General features: G+C 44.8%; 1 protein-coding gene across 6 annotated transcripts in view; it reads left to right on the top strand.

The window, feature by feature from the left end:
- NHS (NHS actin remodeling regulator) overlaps positions 1-17,757 on the top strand; it is a 353,434-nt gene that overhangs the window by 277,638 nt on the left and 58,039 nt on the right. The window contains exon 1 of one of the 6 annotated variants that reach the window (XM_053306639.1): positions 11,739-11,875. The exons of the other annotated variants lie outside the window; for them this stretch is intronic. Within the exon in view, the coding sequence (XP_053162614.1) occupies positions 11,854-11,875 (22 nt within the window). The 5' untranslated portion in view covers positions 11,739-11,853. Of the gene's footprint in view, positions 1-11,738; positions 11,876-17,757 lie in introns of those variants that run through there. 6 annotated transcript variants of the gene reach the window in all.

Below are 17,757 nucleotides of genomic sequence, written 5' to 3'. Positions count from 1 at the left end.
TGTTTATTTTAGCAGGTCAGAATGTAACAGTTCATGCCAGATGGCTTGCAGTATTTTTGAGATAATATTAGTGCTGTATTATGGATAGTACTTTAGGTAGAATGTTGCTTGAATTTATTTACACATTTACACTTCTTCCCAAAGACATTTCTTGGGAAGATCCACACTGATCGTGAATAGGGGTGTGCAATTCGGATTTTTGGTGGTTCGGTTCGGGACCCGAACCGAATCATCCCTGTTCTGTTTTGTGCCCGAATATGGGCCACCCGAATCACCCTTGAGTCGGTTCAGATTCGGATTTAACCCGAATCCGAATCTGAATCGATTTGGGGGGGGAAGGGCCCAGGGGCAAAATTTTGGGGTGGGGTGGGCTGGTAGATAGTGCCTAATGGGTGGAGCCTACCACCCATCCCCAATTTCAGAGTGATTGGCCAGAGGGCTGGATTTTGTTGATTTTCTGAGGTTTTTCTTCATAAAGTGCAGTGTGGTAGATTGATTCATTCAATATTCATAGTAAGTGAGAGTGTGAAAAAAGTGAAAGTGGGGTCATGAGAGTTCTTTACTTGAAAAAAATCTCATTTGCTATCATTGAATGAGAATCCACACCTCAGAAGTTTTTCTGAAGGGATGTTATTCCCTTATTTTCTGAGGTGTGAATTCTCATTCAATGATAGCAAATAAGATTTTTTTCAATTAAAGAACTCTCATGACCCCTCTTTCACTTTTTCACACTCGCATTTACTATGAATATGATGAATAAATCAATCTACCACAAAGCACTTTATGAAGAAAAACCTCAGAAAATCAACAAAATCCAGGCTAATCACTCTGAAATTGGGGACAGGTGGTAGCCTCCACCCATTAGGCACTATCTACCAGCCCAGCCCACTCTTTTGGGGCAGATCCACTTTCTGCCCCCAATCTGCCCCAAAGACACCAAAATTTCAAAAATTCCCAAAAAATCAGCCCTCTGCCCAATCCCCCTGAAATTGGGGTGTTAGCTGCCACCCATTAGGCACTACCACTCCACCCCACCCTTTTGGGGCAGATACACTTTCTGACCCCAAAATGCCCCAAGACACAAAAACTTCAAAAATTCTCAAAAAATCACCCCTTTGTCCAATCCCCCTTAAATTGGGGTGGTAGCCTCCACCCATTAGGCACTACCACCCCACCCCACTCTTCTGCCCCAGGCCCCACTTTCTGCCCCAATCTGCCCCAAAGACACGAAAACTCCAGAAATTCCCCCAAAATCACCCCTTTGCCCAATCCCCCTGAAATTGGGGTGGTAGCCTGCACCCATTAGGCACTACCACCCCACCCCACTCTTTTTGCCCATATCCCATTCTATGCCCCCGAACTGCCCCAAAGTCACTAAAACTTCAAAAAATCCCCCAAAATCGGCTATGAGCCAAATCACCCGAATTTTTCAGCCCCGAAATTCCGGTGATTTGGCTCGGCCCTGAAAAATATCGGGGGACATCAGGGGTGATTCGGTTCGGCCCCGAATCACCTGAAATTGCTCATTTCGGGCACAGATCGATCTGTGCCCAAAATCTTTTGCACATCCCTAATCATGAAATATCAATGCCCTCACATATGTTCCAGAATGTCCCATCAAGGAGCAGCTCAATCAGGCTTTCTCTCTCTCTTTTCCGGTTATATGATGTTGGAAGTCAGTCCAGTTCCAAATCTGACCATAAACTTAGAAGCAAACAAAACATAACACATGGCTAAAGTATAGGGGGGAAGGACAGTTGATCAAAGTGCAACCTACAGATTTGTTTTGTATTTGTGCTTTTGATGTACATTCTGTTACCTCCCTCAAAGACCCACCAGCCAGTATCTGGATTTTTGAAGGTTGTGAATCTGTGGGGGAGGAGTTAGTTGTTTGTATCACTCATTCATTCCAGACTTTTCATTCATACATTTTTATTTCATAAATTCATTCATACAATTCATCACACCAGTTTCCCCCCATACACCTCATTTCATGTCTGAAAAAAAAGAAGTAAGATGACAGCATCAATTATGCTGAATCATTTTGCGTTATGCTGATGTCATATAGTGAGGGCCAAGCTAGACTTGACATCAGTCATGTCATTCACCCCAGTGTGCACTCATTCCTTGTGTAAACAGATGCGCAGGTGAGCCTAGTCTTAATCAGGAACATGGTAGGGGTGAGTAGAGGATCTTGAATTCGAACCCTAACTGCCCAGAGATGGAAGTTTGGGGTGGTGTACAAATTCGATTAATAAATTAACCTGTCATGGGCAGGGATGTAGGTTGGGGAGAGGGGGCCTGTGTTTGCCCCTCTCTCCTGTAGCCTCTGTGGAGTGAGGAGATAATGAAGAAAATAGGGAGGGTGGAGCTGGGGGGCCCTCAGGTGCTCAGGGGCCAGGGTTCTTTGAACCCATCTGCTCAGTTATAGTTACACCGCTGGTCATGGTCCTGATCTGAATCATCTCCCTGTATACATGCTATTTGCACCAGGGGGAAAACACTCATCTATGAAACCTACTGCATAATTTGGGACAGTCACTTATCTCTCAGCCCGATCTGCCTCACAGGGTCATTGTGAGGATAAACATAACCATGTACACTGCTTTGGGGCTCCTTGGAAGAAGAGCTGGATATAAATGCAAACAAACAACCTTTTGTTGGAACCAATGGGAACATTGGTTCCAACAATTTTTTTCTGGTGCAAATAGCATGCATAGAAGTCCAGTCCAGATTGGGATGAGGCATGGGCTCAGGGTTAGATCTAATCCATCCCCCCTCCCACACACACACCTGTGCTGTTTACACAAGAAGTATGCCAGGGCTAATAATGTGATTAATATCACATTCCCCACTCACAACATTGGCTTCTTGGCCTGCAAGCCAGCCTCTCTTTGTGCTTGCCACCAGACCTCTTCTCCTCCCTTCCACCAAGTCCTCTGGCAGTTGAGAAAGCCAGGGTTTTCTCATGTTTCTTCCAGGGCATGGTTAATAGTTGGCGAGTCTCTTGCTGTTTCATATCTTATCCAAACCTCTCTCTGTACATCTGAGAGAAAACTCCATCTGTCTCCCAAGTCCTTCGGCACCTAGAGAGACTTTGAGGGTAGCAGAGACTGTAATTTATCTCATTTGCACAGAGTCAAGATTTGGGACACACACACACACACACACACACACACACACACACACACACACCCAAGCTGCCTGGCCCAGCCCTTAGAAAATGGGGCAAGGTTCCTTTAAACAACAGTGAAAGGGGAGTTAAACAACAGGAGAAGGGGTGGGCCAATACACTCTACCTGGGCAGCCACTATACAAACTGGTATCCACTGGAGCAGCATCTATTCTCTCTTGATGTACCAAGTTCAAGCTCTCTTGCTTGGAATTATCTGAGGTCCTTGCCCCTTTTGTCTTGGAGCTGTCTGAAGGCTATGTCAGAACATAAGAAAAAGTGCTTCAGCAGAGACCCTGACTTGGCCTGTAACAGGGTACACTGCAGTTTGAAGAAAGTAAAGAACAGTAGTGGAGGGAGTTTTCTCTCTCTTACATTCTCCAGGCCGCAGTACAAGCAACAGCTTGGGTAAAAGGATGTGTGCTGCTGCTGAACATTCTTGACAGAAGTGGATTTGTAGGCTTCTGTCTCCACTCTAAATTTCACTTCAGCTATGAACTTATTGAATGGCCTTAAACAAGTCATCATTTCTTAGCCTGATTCCAATATTCATATGGGTAAAACTGGCCTATTTTACAGGGTGATTGTAAGAGTTAATGCATGTGAAGTAACTTGAATATTCAAGAACAGTGTTGTATGCATTCTAATTCTTTATATGTCATTGAAAATTATATAAGGAATTAAATTGCTTTAAGTTTAGTTAGTTGCTTTAATCTGAGCAAAAAAGAAGAAATATCTCAAACAAATGAAAAGATTATAGAGAGCTCAAAGGAATTTAAGACAAGAAAAATGCATACCGAATGGAACAACTTCATTATAAACAAAGATTATCTTCATAAGCAGAGTAGCAATTAGCAAACTGTATGCTTTAGAGAATATGGTCTGAAATAAACAGCCAACTATTTAACCACAACAAAAATTAGGTTTTCCTTTACGCAGCTGTGGTGTTACTAGAATACTGGATATCAAATCAAATCAAATCAGCTAATTCAGTCAGCTCTTACACTTGGGCTCTGAAAACTCCATGCAAAGCCCCTCAAAATCTATAAACTTCATACCTGCATCTTTTTCATCATAGAGTCTGTCTAGAGTGGTATTTATAAAACGTTTGATAACTGAGTGTGCTTTTTTTCAGGGTTAAAATTGAAAGGCATGTTTCACTCAGAAGGATGCACAAATATTTTCTTGCTCAGCTCCCCAAACAAAGGGCAGGCATTCTCCTTGTAGTTTCGAGGTAATTCAGTTAAGATACTAAGGCGAGTCGCCTTTAGGGGGTTTGCAGGGAGAGCGGGCTTAGTTTGCTCTCCCTGCAGATGATCGCCCACGGAACCCTGGGCACCCGGATCACCCACACAACTGTCGGCGCCATCACGGAGCCAGCGGGGACTGCGGAGATTGGGGGCCGCATGGCCCCCGGAAGTTCAAGGATGCCCCACGTGAGTGCACAGGGCATCCTGGAGAGACCCCCAGGGTCGGGAGGCTTGTTTCAGCCTCCCGGCGGGGGTCTTCTCATGTGTTGCCGCGGTACGGAGCCGTGCCATGGCAATACACGATCAAAAAGATGGGGTTAGCGGAGCACTCGCTCCGCTAACCTCAGATAAGGGGAGGGGGAATTAGAAGGGTTTGCTGCCAGGAGCCGCACAGCTCCTGTGGTAGCAGACGATCAGCAAAAAGCGGGCTAGGCTCCCTTAGCCCATGTTTTTTGCTGATCGTGAGAATCTTCTCTATATCTGACCAACTGCTTTGCCAGATTCAGGGATGGGACAGACAGAGGATGCGTCAAGTATTTCCTTCTGTGTGTCAGCTGTACTGTAGCATTAAGCTGTATCTGGGATGTTAATGCAGCCTAAGATTGCATCAGCACTGCTGCCTCATGTTCAACTTGTATTCCACTAAGATACCGAGGTCCCTTTCACACATATTGTTGCCAAGCCAGATGTTCTCCATCCTATACTTGTGCATTTTTCTTGTCCAAATGCAGGACTCTGTTGAACTTCACATTGTTGGCTCCGGCCCAATATTTGTGCGTCTCCAGATCAGGCCTGCTGATGCCAGGGCAATCAGTGTTGCTCCCAGCCCTGCTCCTCAGATCTTATTCTTATCTTCTATCTATCTATATAATTATTTAAGGCATACCCGTGGCTAATCCCATGTGTGGCAGCTCTTGCAAGAGTTTGCGAGCAGAAGCACCGTGGTGATTGGGCAGTGGGGATTCCGTATGCAGATAGGGAGGAGAAGCCTCTGATGGTTAAGGACAGTTAGACTGCAACTGTTACTGGTCGGAAGATGTCCTTAATTGATTGAATCAAAAGGATAAAAGGATAGTGGGCAGGAGTCTGAGAAGATAAGGGTCGTGAGGGAGGAAAGAGCCCCTTCAGGAGAAGGAGGCTGCCATTGTGTGAATTAGATGAGGGAACAAGATGAACAAGATCTGTTAACTCAGGAAGGGGGGGAGGAAAAGAAAGACAGAGGGGAGGAGTGAGTGGAGGAGAGAGGAAAAGAGAAAAAAGGAAAGGCAAGGGATGGGCCCGAGCCTGTCAGCGGCCTGAAGAGAATGAGTGGCCATGGCAGCACCTATTGGCAGCAAGGAAGGGCCCAGTCAACCACTGCTGATGTTTGGAGCTACCGAGGCCATTGGTGGAGGGAGGCAGGCAGGCAGGCAACGGATGGGCCCAGGCCTGTCAGTGGCATGAGGGAAACGAGCAGCTATGGCAGTGGTGGCAGCGAGGAAGGGCCCGGTCAACCACTGCTGCTGCTGCTCCTGTGGGGAGGAACAGGGCTAGGGTGGGGAGGTCTCTGTGGATAAGGGGCTGCAGCATAGCCAGTAGCCACCACCTGAGTGCTGCTCAGGTGAGGCTGGAAATCTTTCTGAGATGAAGGGGCTGTGGCAGGGGGTGAGGGGAGCAATCAAGTAGTGGCACGCAGATGCTCTGTGCGGGTTAAGCTAGTTCTCTAATAACTGCTGCTGCCTTGTCTGTCAAATAAGGCTCTAGCACATTGAGGGTGGCAGGAATGGTGATGCTTTGGGGGCCATAATGGGAATATAAATCTAGAGTGGTTTGGACAAAAATGGGTTGTCTCGTTCAATGCAGGGGAGTTAGGAGATGCAATAGAGCTCAGGGAGTGGGTGACTGACTGAACAGGACAGTGGATTGAGTAATAGGAGGTTTTAAGCAACACGTGGCACCCCTCGTACTTAGCTGAAGAATTCCTCACCTTATTTATTCAGAGAGATTTCCCTCTCCTTTGTTTAGTTTCTTTTTTTTTTTGCCATTCTTTCGATCTGTTCTTTATCTCCTATATTCTGTTGCTTATTATTGTGGCATTCTCACCTCTATAATTTCATTGCAAATTAAGACTGGCTTTGAAATCCCTTGCCTTCACATCACTCATGGTCTGTCTTGTGCTGCCTTCTCAGAAGTGCTCTATATACAACAGAGTGCAACCAGGCACCCTTAGCCTCTGACTAATTTGCATGCAGAACTCTCATTGGTTGCAGAGTTAGAAGGCAAAGGGAAACCGCTGTAGAAACTGACAGACAGTGCCTTCAAGGTCACAAGTATACTAGAATTACTTAATCAAAAAGTGAAGACCTCCTTGTACTCTTTCAGTGACACAGTCCACATTAAAGTTGGGGAGAAACTGAAGAGTCTTTTAGTGGATATGAATTCATTTGAGCATTCAGGCAGATCTTGAAAACTGCAGCACAAATAGCCTATAGTTCAGTTTAGTCAGGGCTCTCTTTGGAGTTGCATGTTGCGTGGTTGACATCATGAGGGAAATCCTGTCTAGCTTTGAAGTATTTTTTAAATTGTTATTATATTTGGGACCAAAAAAAGTGTACTTGGGTTGCAGGAAATGATGCCTTTCTCAAACCACTTTTGAACTACTGTCTGTCTTCAGCCATAAATAACATGCCTTATGTTTAATCACATTTTATTTTTTATTTTTAAAGTACTTTGTAGCTCGACAGAACTGAACAGTGGGGAGACAGTTGTTTTTCAGTGTCAAAAGTGGTCAGAGAGAGAAACGTCATATCTCATGTTGTCTAAACACATTTTACTTTGTCACAACTATTTTCAGTCTGGAGACGACACTGAACTCAACTGGACTTGTTGCTAAGCAAGCATTGCATGATTGCAAGCAGTACCTTTTAGCCTTGATTACACATGCACCCATGCATACAGGCTTTTTGATGTGTTGTGAATTATCTGAGATAAACAAAAAACAAATCAACTAGTTGCTACTGTCCTTCATATTACCAATTATGTATTTTTCCTGAAAATGAGAGGCTTGATCTCCATGTCAAAAAATCAACATCAGCTGGCCTGGAAGACTGTATATTAGTAGATGCTATAAATTCTTTATCTAGTTGCAAAATGGCTGGAGATGAGGGAGAGCTTTCTTCCTCTGTTTTCGAGGATAAGGTATGGGCAAGGCAAAGATGAGAGCAGTCATTTGATAATATTGACTGAAGGCTTAAGGTGAATGATGTTGGGCTATTCCCCTAAGAGCCATAAAAGCTAAAGAAAAGATGTTGTTATACAGGTATTTTATGAGGAGACAACAAAAAGGTTTCAGAGCTGGAATAATTATGTCACCTTTTGAATCTGTAGCTGCTGGATTCTGGAGGAGTTGTCTCCTGTTCAGGTATGACCTGGATAAAAGCAGACTTAAAAATGATGACTCTACAGTGTGTGAGTTAGATAGCATAGGGCAGGGTGAAATGGGAACCCACCGTTCTCATCCTCTTCATGGTCTGACTCTCATTTCCACATTTTGCTACTTTTCTGCTTGTAGGGAGTGTCAGAAGGAGATACCAGGTGGTAAGCATCAGGTATCTGTCTTAACTAGACAGACAAGTGGATTGTGACTAACACTGGAGACTGGGCCATTGTATTGGACATACCAGTAAGGATGGTTGCTGTGGGGGACTGAGAAAGCACACGTAAAGAGACTTGGCATCTTGCTAAGCCTTGAGGGAACAAACTGTGATACTCTTCATGTGAAGACTCAGTTGTCATGTGAAGACCCAGTTCTTGCCCATAAGTGGACTGCCACTGCTTATATCTCAAAGGTTGTGTACTGTTTCCCCCTCAGCCAAAGACTTTCCATATCTCTCATTAACAGCAAAACTGATTTTCAGCTTTTCATGCTTTGCTGTTCCCACTCAGCAGTTGGAACAGCCATGAACATTCTGTGACATGAAAGCAAATTCCCATGATCAGAGAACTCTGCAAAATGTTGTCTTGTCTGTCTTGAAGGTTCGGTAGCCTTAATATCAAATGGGGACACAAACAGCTGTATGAGTTGCATAGCATGATAGTGGCCACTTCCTCCATCCCTCAAGAACTTCCACTATAGCAGGCAGAGAACACAGCTGTTGTTCTGTACCATTTGCTCTCTTCCTCACCCTTCTGACTTAAGGGCTTTGTACTGACCCTTGAAGGCAACATAAAGACAGAGTGCCAAACAGGACCCCATGTCCACCCCTCTCCCCAGCAGCCCTTCAGAGCCTGGGTAGAGGAAGGCCAGCGATGGTCTGGGTCCAGCCCGCTGCTATGGCCGCCTAGCCCACTCCTTGCATCTGATGGCAGAAACTAAGCCCCATCCCCTGTATATGACAGCAGACACAGGGGGGGTAGCTTTGCTTGCAAACAGGGCTGCACAGCATCATTTGCGAGCTAAATCCCCGGCCAGTGCTGCATTCGCAGCACGGCTAGGAGCAACTCTCCCTGCCTTTTAGGCAGAGAGAGCTGCTCCAGCTGCACGTGGAATGTGACACTGGCCGGAGATTTAGCTCACAAACAGGGCTGCGCGACCCCATTTGCAAGCAAATCTACGTCCCCTGCGTCTGATGTCAGGCGGGGCACGGGGCACGGCCCCTGAGGGGCGGTGGTCTAGGTTCTTTGAACCCATTCGCTCAATGGTGCCTCCGCCCCTGCCTCAGAATGGGGCATATAATGAAGAAGATAGGGAGGGATGGAGCTGGGGGGGCCCCAGGAGGTTGGCAGCCCTCAGAAGCTGTGCCCCCAAGGTTTTTTGAACCCATCTGCATTATAGCTACTCCTGGTTCCAAATACATAGACTGATGTGACAATGGCATGATGAACTCTGCCATTGTTTCCCACAGACTCAGTGGGCTCTGAAGGGAAACAGAGAGGAAATACATCTTTCTGCTTCTCTTCAAACTGCAAAGCAGGGAGGCACATTTAAGGAGATTGATCATTGCCACCACTTCTGGTGGAAGTTTCCAGACCCCAGAGAAGTGATGAAGGGTCATTGGTCTGGACTTGATAGGCTTTGGACCTGCTCCAGCAAGGCTCTTCTTGTGTTCTCATGAGAGAATGGCAAGCAACTGAAACAGGGTGTAGTACACACATGACTCTTCACTAATTTGTCTTGTATATGTAGGGGTATAGAAGGGCATCTGTGTGCATGTACGAGTGTTTAATATTATATGCACAGAATGTATATCTACATAGCCCATCAGTAAGATACTTGTCCTGAAATGCCTGCATTTCCCAAAGAAATCTCTCTGAATATACCCAGTAGGGATTTGCACGGAACTGATTCTGTGTACTTCCAGGAGGGTGGAGGGTCACTCTAAGGGGCAGGGAAAGTGCTGCCTACCTGTCAGCCCCTGCCCTGTTGCTTTTCCCCTGCCGGCGCTCCACCAAAGAGTGGGTGTGTGGGGCTACAGCGTACCTCCTTGCAGTTGGGATCAGCTTCGCCACGCAACTAGCCTCTGCACATGCATGGCGACACCTTTCCCGGCTGCAAGGAGGTACGCTGCAGCCCTGTGCACCTGCTTTTGGGAGGAATGCCAGTGGGGGGAAAGCAGCGGGCTGGGGGCTGGCAGGTAGGCAGCACCTTCCCTGCCCCTTAAAGCAGCCCCCACCCCCTCCGAACTGGCTCGAACGCCATTTGCCAGGACCAGTTTGGTGCTCTTAGAATGGAGCACCGAACAGTTCCATGCACATCCCTTAATATCCAGTGTAATGCCTGGTTTCTGTTCCTGAGGTTTATTTGTGCAGAGAGAGCAGGGTCAATACTCTGCACAGCAGAGGAATGGAATACATATCATGAATACATAGCATTACAGATCTCTGCATGGGCTGAAGTTTTACATGCACATATCGAGATTCCCCTTCCTTGCCAGTGTTACAGCTGCTGCTGCTGCTTGCTGCTGCTGCTGCTACTGCCGCCGTTGCTGTTGCTGCTGCCTCTGCCTCTGATGCTGCTAGCCTGAGAGTGACTGAGAGAGGATGCAGAAATCAAATAGCTGCCCTCCATTAGGCCACTGAGACTTGTCAAGGATGTTTAGTGCTGCCTCCTGGCCACATCGGGGATGGGCAATTCCCAATACAGGCTCCAACGCTACCCAAGGAGAAGATACACAGGTATGGACAAGGGGGAATGTGGGTGCCCATAGCAACAAACAGGCTGGCTGTCTATGCAGCAGGCCTTGCTTTGTAGCTGGCCTGCTTTGCTGCCGAGGTTGTGGCTGCAGAAAGGGTGCCGTAGCTAGCTACTCTGCAGTGAGTCAGAAGTGAGATTATTTTCAGGAGGTCCCCTTTAGTAATGTTGGAGAATGAAGATTTAGAAGAACAGGAGGGATGCTGCAGCTGCAAGTATATTTGCTGTGTGTCAGCAAGCTGGCTATTTTTCTGTGTCTTGGCTGGTCAAAGGATATTGCTGCAACATCTTTTCAGCAGAAAGGCACAGGGAATGCTAAATGCAGCTCTCTATAGTGATGCATATAATATGCATATTCCAGAGGAATGTTCTGGATGGACGGACAGATGGATCCATGCATTGCTTGTTCCTTGTATTTCTAGACACAGCTTGTGGTGGCAAAAATGAACCGGGTTTAAACAGCACAGCAATTAGAAGCTTTGCTCTCCAGTAAGCACAAGGTTATAAAATCCAAGCAATGTTTTGTCAGGTCAGAGTCTTTGTGCTAAACTGCAGGGATTCAGACTTCAGCATCCGTTGAATTAAATGGATGACCTCACCGTAAGTAGCACCCATTCAGATTTATTTTTTTCTATCATAGTAGAGTTGGGCTCCTGTTCTGAATATGTTATATTAAGATGACCGAGGAGGGAGGGGGGAAAGACAGATTGTAGTCCTGATGCAACAAGGATGTGGAAGAACTGCCAGAGACAGCCCCTCTTCTTTAGGAAAGAAATACCTCCCCCCCACCAACCCACCACTAAAGTCAGATACATCCAGAGGCTGTTTTCTCTCACTCCTTCAAAGATGAAGATGACTGGATACGACCTGCCCATGTCCCTGGTTCTGTCATGGTCTGTACATAATGAGGTTAGAATAATTAGGATTTCTTAAAGAATGCCTTGGGGCCTTTTTGTAACACACTTGTAGCAAAGATGCTGCAGTGGAGTTGAAGGAGATGCATTTGCTGCACTGCACTGACATAGACTAGCATGGTCAGATGCAGAAAGGGAACTTAGTCCCATTTCATTGGCCAACTCTGGGAGGAGAAGAGTAGCAGCTTCAGCTCTTTTAGCAAGTGAATGGAGGTGAGGACTAGGAAGGGGGTGAGATGATCAGCAGTGACGTCATTTTTAACTAATTCCTTACACAGCTGGGGGATGAAGTTAAAAGGAAAAGCTGCAATCTCGGGGTGACTCTAAGCACTGACTGAAGATTTCTAAATGACCGGGAGTTTCCCCAATGGTAATACATTTTCTTGCCTATGCAGACTAACTCTTTGTAATCCTTTTATTCTGGGTAAGGCAAATGTCATTAAAAAAAAAAAAATCCTAATGTGACTTTGATGGCATTGTTTTGCTTGTGGCTTTAAAAAAAATGTCTTGTGTCTTTTTTTTTGTTAAGCCTTGCTTTTTAGGTTTTGTCTTAATAACAGTATGATAGTATTTGCTGTGTGAATCTCTGTCATTGCTTGGGAGAGTTGAGTATGCAGCATTTATGCTTACTAGCAAGGTATACTGATGCAGAAGCTGCCAGGAGCTGAAAGATCTCTGGCATAGGGAACAATGCTGTACTTTTCCAGTTGCAGATAGAAGGGAAAGTATTTAGATATCAAAACCTCAAATGAATGGCATTACATCTGATTTTTGTAAAAAAAAAAAAAATCAGAAAAAGTGTAGTAAAGAAATAAAAATTAAATGTTACTGATATTTTTCTTTCAAATTATTGACTAGATCTAAGCATTTGAATAACCTGTATTAATAGTATCTATGATGGCCCTTTTCACCTGAAGCTATTTCCTCCCCCCTCCACTTCCCCTTTCAGAAAAATTGACTAAATGTGATGTTGTCCTTTGACTATTCAGCCACATGCCAGGTATTTCTATTTGCTATTCCCAAAAAATAAAAAGCAATATCCAGATACTGATTTTTGTTAAAGCTTTTCAAAGATTCCATACAGGGTAGAATGACTGAGCCAAGATGGTGGGCAGTTACTAAGTGATGCTGCTGTTTTCAGTACTTCTGCTACTTATTTGTTGATTCTTTATTATTGGTGATTTTTGAAGAAAATTTTTGGATCCACACAAGAATTACTAATGCCTTCTTGTAAGCTTGGCTCTAATAAATAACTAGTATTTGAATCCTAACTACTCCACTGCTGAAGGATATACCTGCTTGCTTCTTACTCTGCAAAGGGACAGAGCTGACTAATAGAACGCAGCTGGATTCATTTTTGTTGCTTACTAGGAACTCCTGATGTATGTGTTACAGAAAATGCCATTCAATTTGTGATGGCAGCAGTGAGTAGGAAGTTAGGAAGGATCCCCCCCCCTCCCAACCACCAGTAATGCAAGAGGCACAGAGAGAAAAATTCTAAGCACAGATTCACATGGCAAATGTGATAATGATTGACAAATATTCTCCACCTATCCAGAATGCAAAATACTGTAAAGGATTGTGAAATTCATTGCAACCAATAAACATGCTCAGAATTAGAACAATAAGGGCTGGCTTTGCAGTGATTATGATAATATTCCTGGCTCGTGCCAGAGTAAACTCTTCCTTCTGCAGTATGGTGCATTGTATGACAGGGAGTGGATGCCCCCTAATCATTCTCTTCTTGTATCCTCAGTTGCCCTTGGAAGGTAAAACAATGGTTTAAAATGGTCAGTTCACAGCTTAGCTTTCAGATTCCAAAAATCCTATTAGAGCCAGGCACATTCTTAGTCATTGGTGATGATGATGATAGAAATAATGAGAAAGAAAAAATTTGGCTGTGATGGCTGAATGACTGGGAGCAGGACATGGGAATGAAGGGGGTAATATCAATGGCTTCTGGTCTGGAGACACCTATTTCTGTAATATTAGGTTCATAGGAACATAGGAAGCTGCCCTATATTGCGTCGGACCATAGGTCCATCTAGCTCAGTATTGTCTACCCAGACTGGCAGTGGCTTCTCCAAGGTTGCAGGCAGGAATCTCTCCCAACCCTATCTTGGAGATGCCAGGGAGGGAACTTGGAACCTAGATGCTCTTCCCAGAGTGGCTCCATCCCCTAAGGGGAATAGCTTACAGTGCTCAAACATCAAATCTTCCATTCATATGCAACCAGGTTGGACCTTGCTTAGCTAAGTGGACAAGTCATGCTTGCTACCACAAGACCAGCTCTCCTCTGTTGTTTTTCTTTTTCTTTCAGCACATGCTTACTTTAGGCAAGGAGACACTCTGGTTCTTATGATGTCATTGTAGCTAATTTATAAATTGTCTGTGTTATGTTACATTATTTCATCAGTTAATTGTGACGATACAGTAAGATACCATATAGTCCAGAGCTGCACAACTTTAACCCTCCAGATGTTGATGGAGTGCAGCTCCCATAATCCTTAGACACAATGGTCAATCAACAAGGATGATGGTTGTCGTAGTCCAGCATGTGCAGGAGGATTGAAGTTGTGGACCCGTGGTATAACCAGTATATCTATTGTACAGATATGTGGGGAAAATCTGCCCACTGGACTTTGAAGTATCTTCATTTATTCACTTCAAGGCTGAAGTGAATAAGGATTTGTTTGCCTAGGAGAAGAAACACCCAGTAAGGTCCCATGAAAACCTCTCGGAGCTCGAGCTGCCCTCCTTTGCCCCCATAATAGGCTTCTTTGTACACATCCATGCTTGGTCTGTGGTCCTGATTTGCTGACTATAATCTGAACAAATAGCTATTGGTTGCAGGACATTGAACATTAAGATTTTTTTGCTACTTAAAGCATGTTTAACATGGACAGGAAAACAAGGATCCATGTAGCATGAATTCCTGCTTCATGACTCTGTTTCTGAAAATAGTGAGATGCAGAGATGTGTGTTGGGTATGACTGATATAGATTACTCTTGTAATTGGTGCTGCAGCAACAATAACTGAGAATGCTCAGTCAGTGGTGGCACATATGAGAAAAATAAGAAACAAAGAAACAAACAAAACCCTAAGGCCCGACCTGGGGGGAAAAGAGGAAACCAAGCACATCCCTGTACCTCTTAAGAAGGAAGCCATTCCAGGCCAAAGCCCTTTGTGAGTTCACAGTACAGTACAGAGGACATCCTTCTTGCCCCCATATTCAGAAATCTGTTCAAGAAGCTGCAGATCTGCTATACCTTAAATGCCATGGTCACCTGTAGATTTTGGTGACATGTTCTGACATGTTCCAGCACACTTTGCTGGAAATTCAGTAATGAGTACAGTTGCAGCCATCTGATGTCTTGTTGCACCAGCTGGAATCTGCAGTACAGAGACAGCTGTCTCCTCCTGAATTTTAGGGACTTTGCTGGAACTCCTATGGCTGTTTTGGTGCTTTGAAATATCTGGAATATCATAGTCAGAATCAGCACTTTGAGGGGCTTTTTGGTAAGAGACAGAATGTTGTTCTGGTGAGAGTCAGAGATGTTCCAAATCTCCATTCATCTTTCTTAGTGCTTCCTTTGGGACTAACCGAGAACATTGGCTTGAATTTAATAGAGCAGGTTCTATACAACAGCAGTAGTTGAATTAACATTGGAAAGGGGAAAAAGAGAAAATAGATTGACTGGCATCCAGTCACGATTTAGTCCCCACTAACACTGTGCTAGTGCAACAAACAAAGATACACATGCACAACATAGCTGAGCAGATGCTCAAAGCTGTGCAATCTCTTATGGTCTTGGGCCACTTATACTTATATCAAGGATAGTGGATCATTTTGCATCATTCGCTGCTACACATGTGGACGGAGTAAGAGGTTTCACAGCTAGAGGCACACCACACATTGTGCAAGTGCACCCTGTTGTACTGGCACAACACTAGCCTGGAATGCAAGTTCCCAACTTAAAAGAACATCCTTGCACTAGTGCAACATTTTGGCACTAGCACAGTGTCAGCCTGAATGTCAGCCATGCTTTTTATTCTGACATTCAAAGAGACCTCAGTTTTCAGGGATAGGAGTAGAATGATTCCAGTGTGATACTGAACAGTGTGATCTAATGTGCTGGTCCTCACATTACTCAAAGTGAGAGAGTAGCCTGAGGACTGAAAGTGGGACGTCATGTTTTTCACTCTTGGAAAAGCTTCTTGTATTGTGTAAACTAGAGTATCATTGAGAAAGATACTCCTCTAGGCTCAGCCCACTCCTCTAGGTGCTGGTTTATTGCATTCAGATTTGTACATGAGGGAATACTGGGGAAAATACACACACTACTTAGAATGGGAAGTCCAAAATTCTGCCATTTCAATTTATTACCTTTTCTATGACATTTGGAGAATTATAATATATCCTACTGAGCTATATTGACTGATTACTTGCTTTGGGGCACCTGATGCTGCTGTACAAAATGCAGTATACTCAAGATAAAGGTGTTCAAATGGGGCTGCTTGTCATGTGAATCAATGACACTGAGAATGCTTATACAAGCAGCAACTACAGGCTTTAAGTAATGTCTTGATTGGATTTTACTGCCTGGTAAGCATTCTTGGGATTGCAGTCTTAGGGTGGATCTGCATGCTCACTTCCCATGCCAAATTTCTGTATGCATGTTTGTTGCCCTTCACATATACAGAAACAGATGTTCAGGCAGACATGTAATTTCCAGCAGCACACAATGAGGTAGCACAAGACTTGGAAGCATTGGATTATTTTCTGTGGCATGATGCCTTGATGCATGTTGCTGTATCTCAGGGCTGCACAGCTTCAGCCTGCCAAGCTGTTGTTTGGCTACAGCTCCCATCATCCCAGGCACAGTGGCCAATAGTTGGGGATGGTGGGAGTTGCAGTCCAACAACATCTGGGGGTGGAGGGAGAGCAAAGTTGTGCCGCTCAGCTGTTGCTGTTATGACATGTAGTTGGAAAAAATGAACAGTGAAAACCGCTGGACTTTGCCAAGTTACAGAGCTGTACCCATCCACACTTGGAAGGAAGGTGTAATTACGGGGAAGCAGCAAGAAGAAAATTAGAATTTGAACTCAGTTATCATTTCTGGAAATGACTAACCATAACCACCATGTTCCTTCTTGTAAAACAGACATGAAAATACACCAGGTGTACATAACTTGCAGGCCACTAAGCCAACAGAGTTCATCTCCCAGGTGCTTGTCAGACATGCCACTTTTGCTGCCTGCCTTAGATTGCAAAAAAGGGGACTCCTTGAGCATCTGGTAAACCAGAATGGAAATGGAGGCAGTCAGCCTGCCATTTCTGCTCATGTTGGGCTCAAAGCGGTCCCCTGCTTAAAGGCTTAAGAGTAGAGAGAGTGGAGCAGTGATTGTGGATAGAGATAATTTTTTCTCCCTTTCTCACAAAACTAGAACTAGGGATCATCCCATGAAATGGAAGGCCGGGGAATTTAGGGTCAACAAAAGGAAATACTTTTCCACACAACGTATAACTAATCTATGGAATTCTCTGCCATGGGATGTGGTGATGGCCACTAGCTTGGATGGCTTTAATAGGGGCTTAGACTAGGGGTGTGTACAGAACCACTAAGGGCAGTTCGGTTCGTGTTCAAACCGAATTCAAACAGAACTGCCCAGTCCACGAGCTGGTTCATTTAGACCAGTGGCAGTCTGGTCTGAGTGGTCTTAAAAACATAATAACAGCCCTGCTGGATTAGGCCCACGGCCCATCTAGTCCAGCATCCTGTTTCGCACAGTGGCCCACCAAATGCCTCTGGAAGTCTACAGGCAGGAGTTGAGGGCAAGTTGATTATGCGTTGTGTGAAAAAGTACTTCCGTTTGTTGGTCCTAGATTTCCTGGCAATCAATTTCATGGGATGACCCCTGGTTCTAGTGTTATGTGAGAGGGAGAAGAATTTCTCTCTATCCACTTTCTCCATACCATGCATGATTTTATAGACCTCTATCATGTCTCCCCACAGTCATCTTTTTTCTAAACTAAAAAGCCCCAGGTGTTGTAGTCTTGCCTCATAAGAAAGGTGCTCTAGCCCCCTGATCATCTTGGTTGCCCTCTTCTGCACCTTTTCCAGTTCTACAATGTCCTTTGCCCCAGTTTGCCCCAGTTTGGATGCTTGTAAAGGGGAATCCGGTATGGATTCCCTTTTACAAGCATTGTGGGGTTTGAAAAAGGGTAGGCGAGTGTGAGGTTACCTTAC

This window comes from Hemicordylus capensis, chromosome 3 (assembly GCF_027244095.1).
Source record: "Hemicordylus capensis ecotype Gifberg chromosome 3, rHemCap1.1.pri, whole genome shotgun sequence".
Taxonomy (NCBI): Eukaryota; Metazoa; Chordata; class Lepidosauria; order Squamata; family Cordylidae; genus Hemicordylus; species Hemicordylus capensis.
Note: the sequence above shows the minus strand (reverse complement) of the source record. Positions and strands in the feature narration are given on the sequence as shown.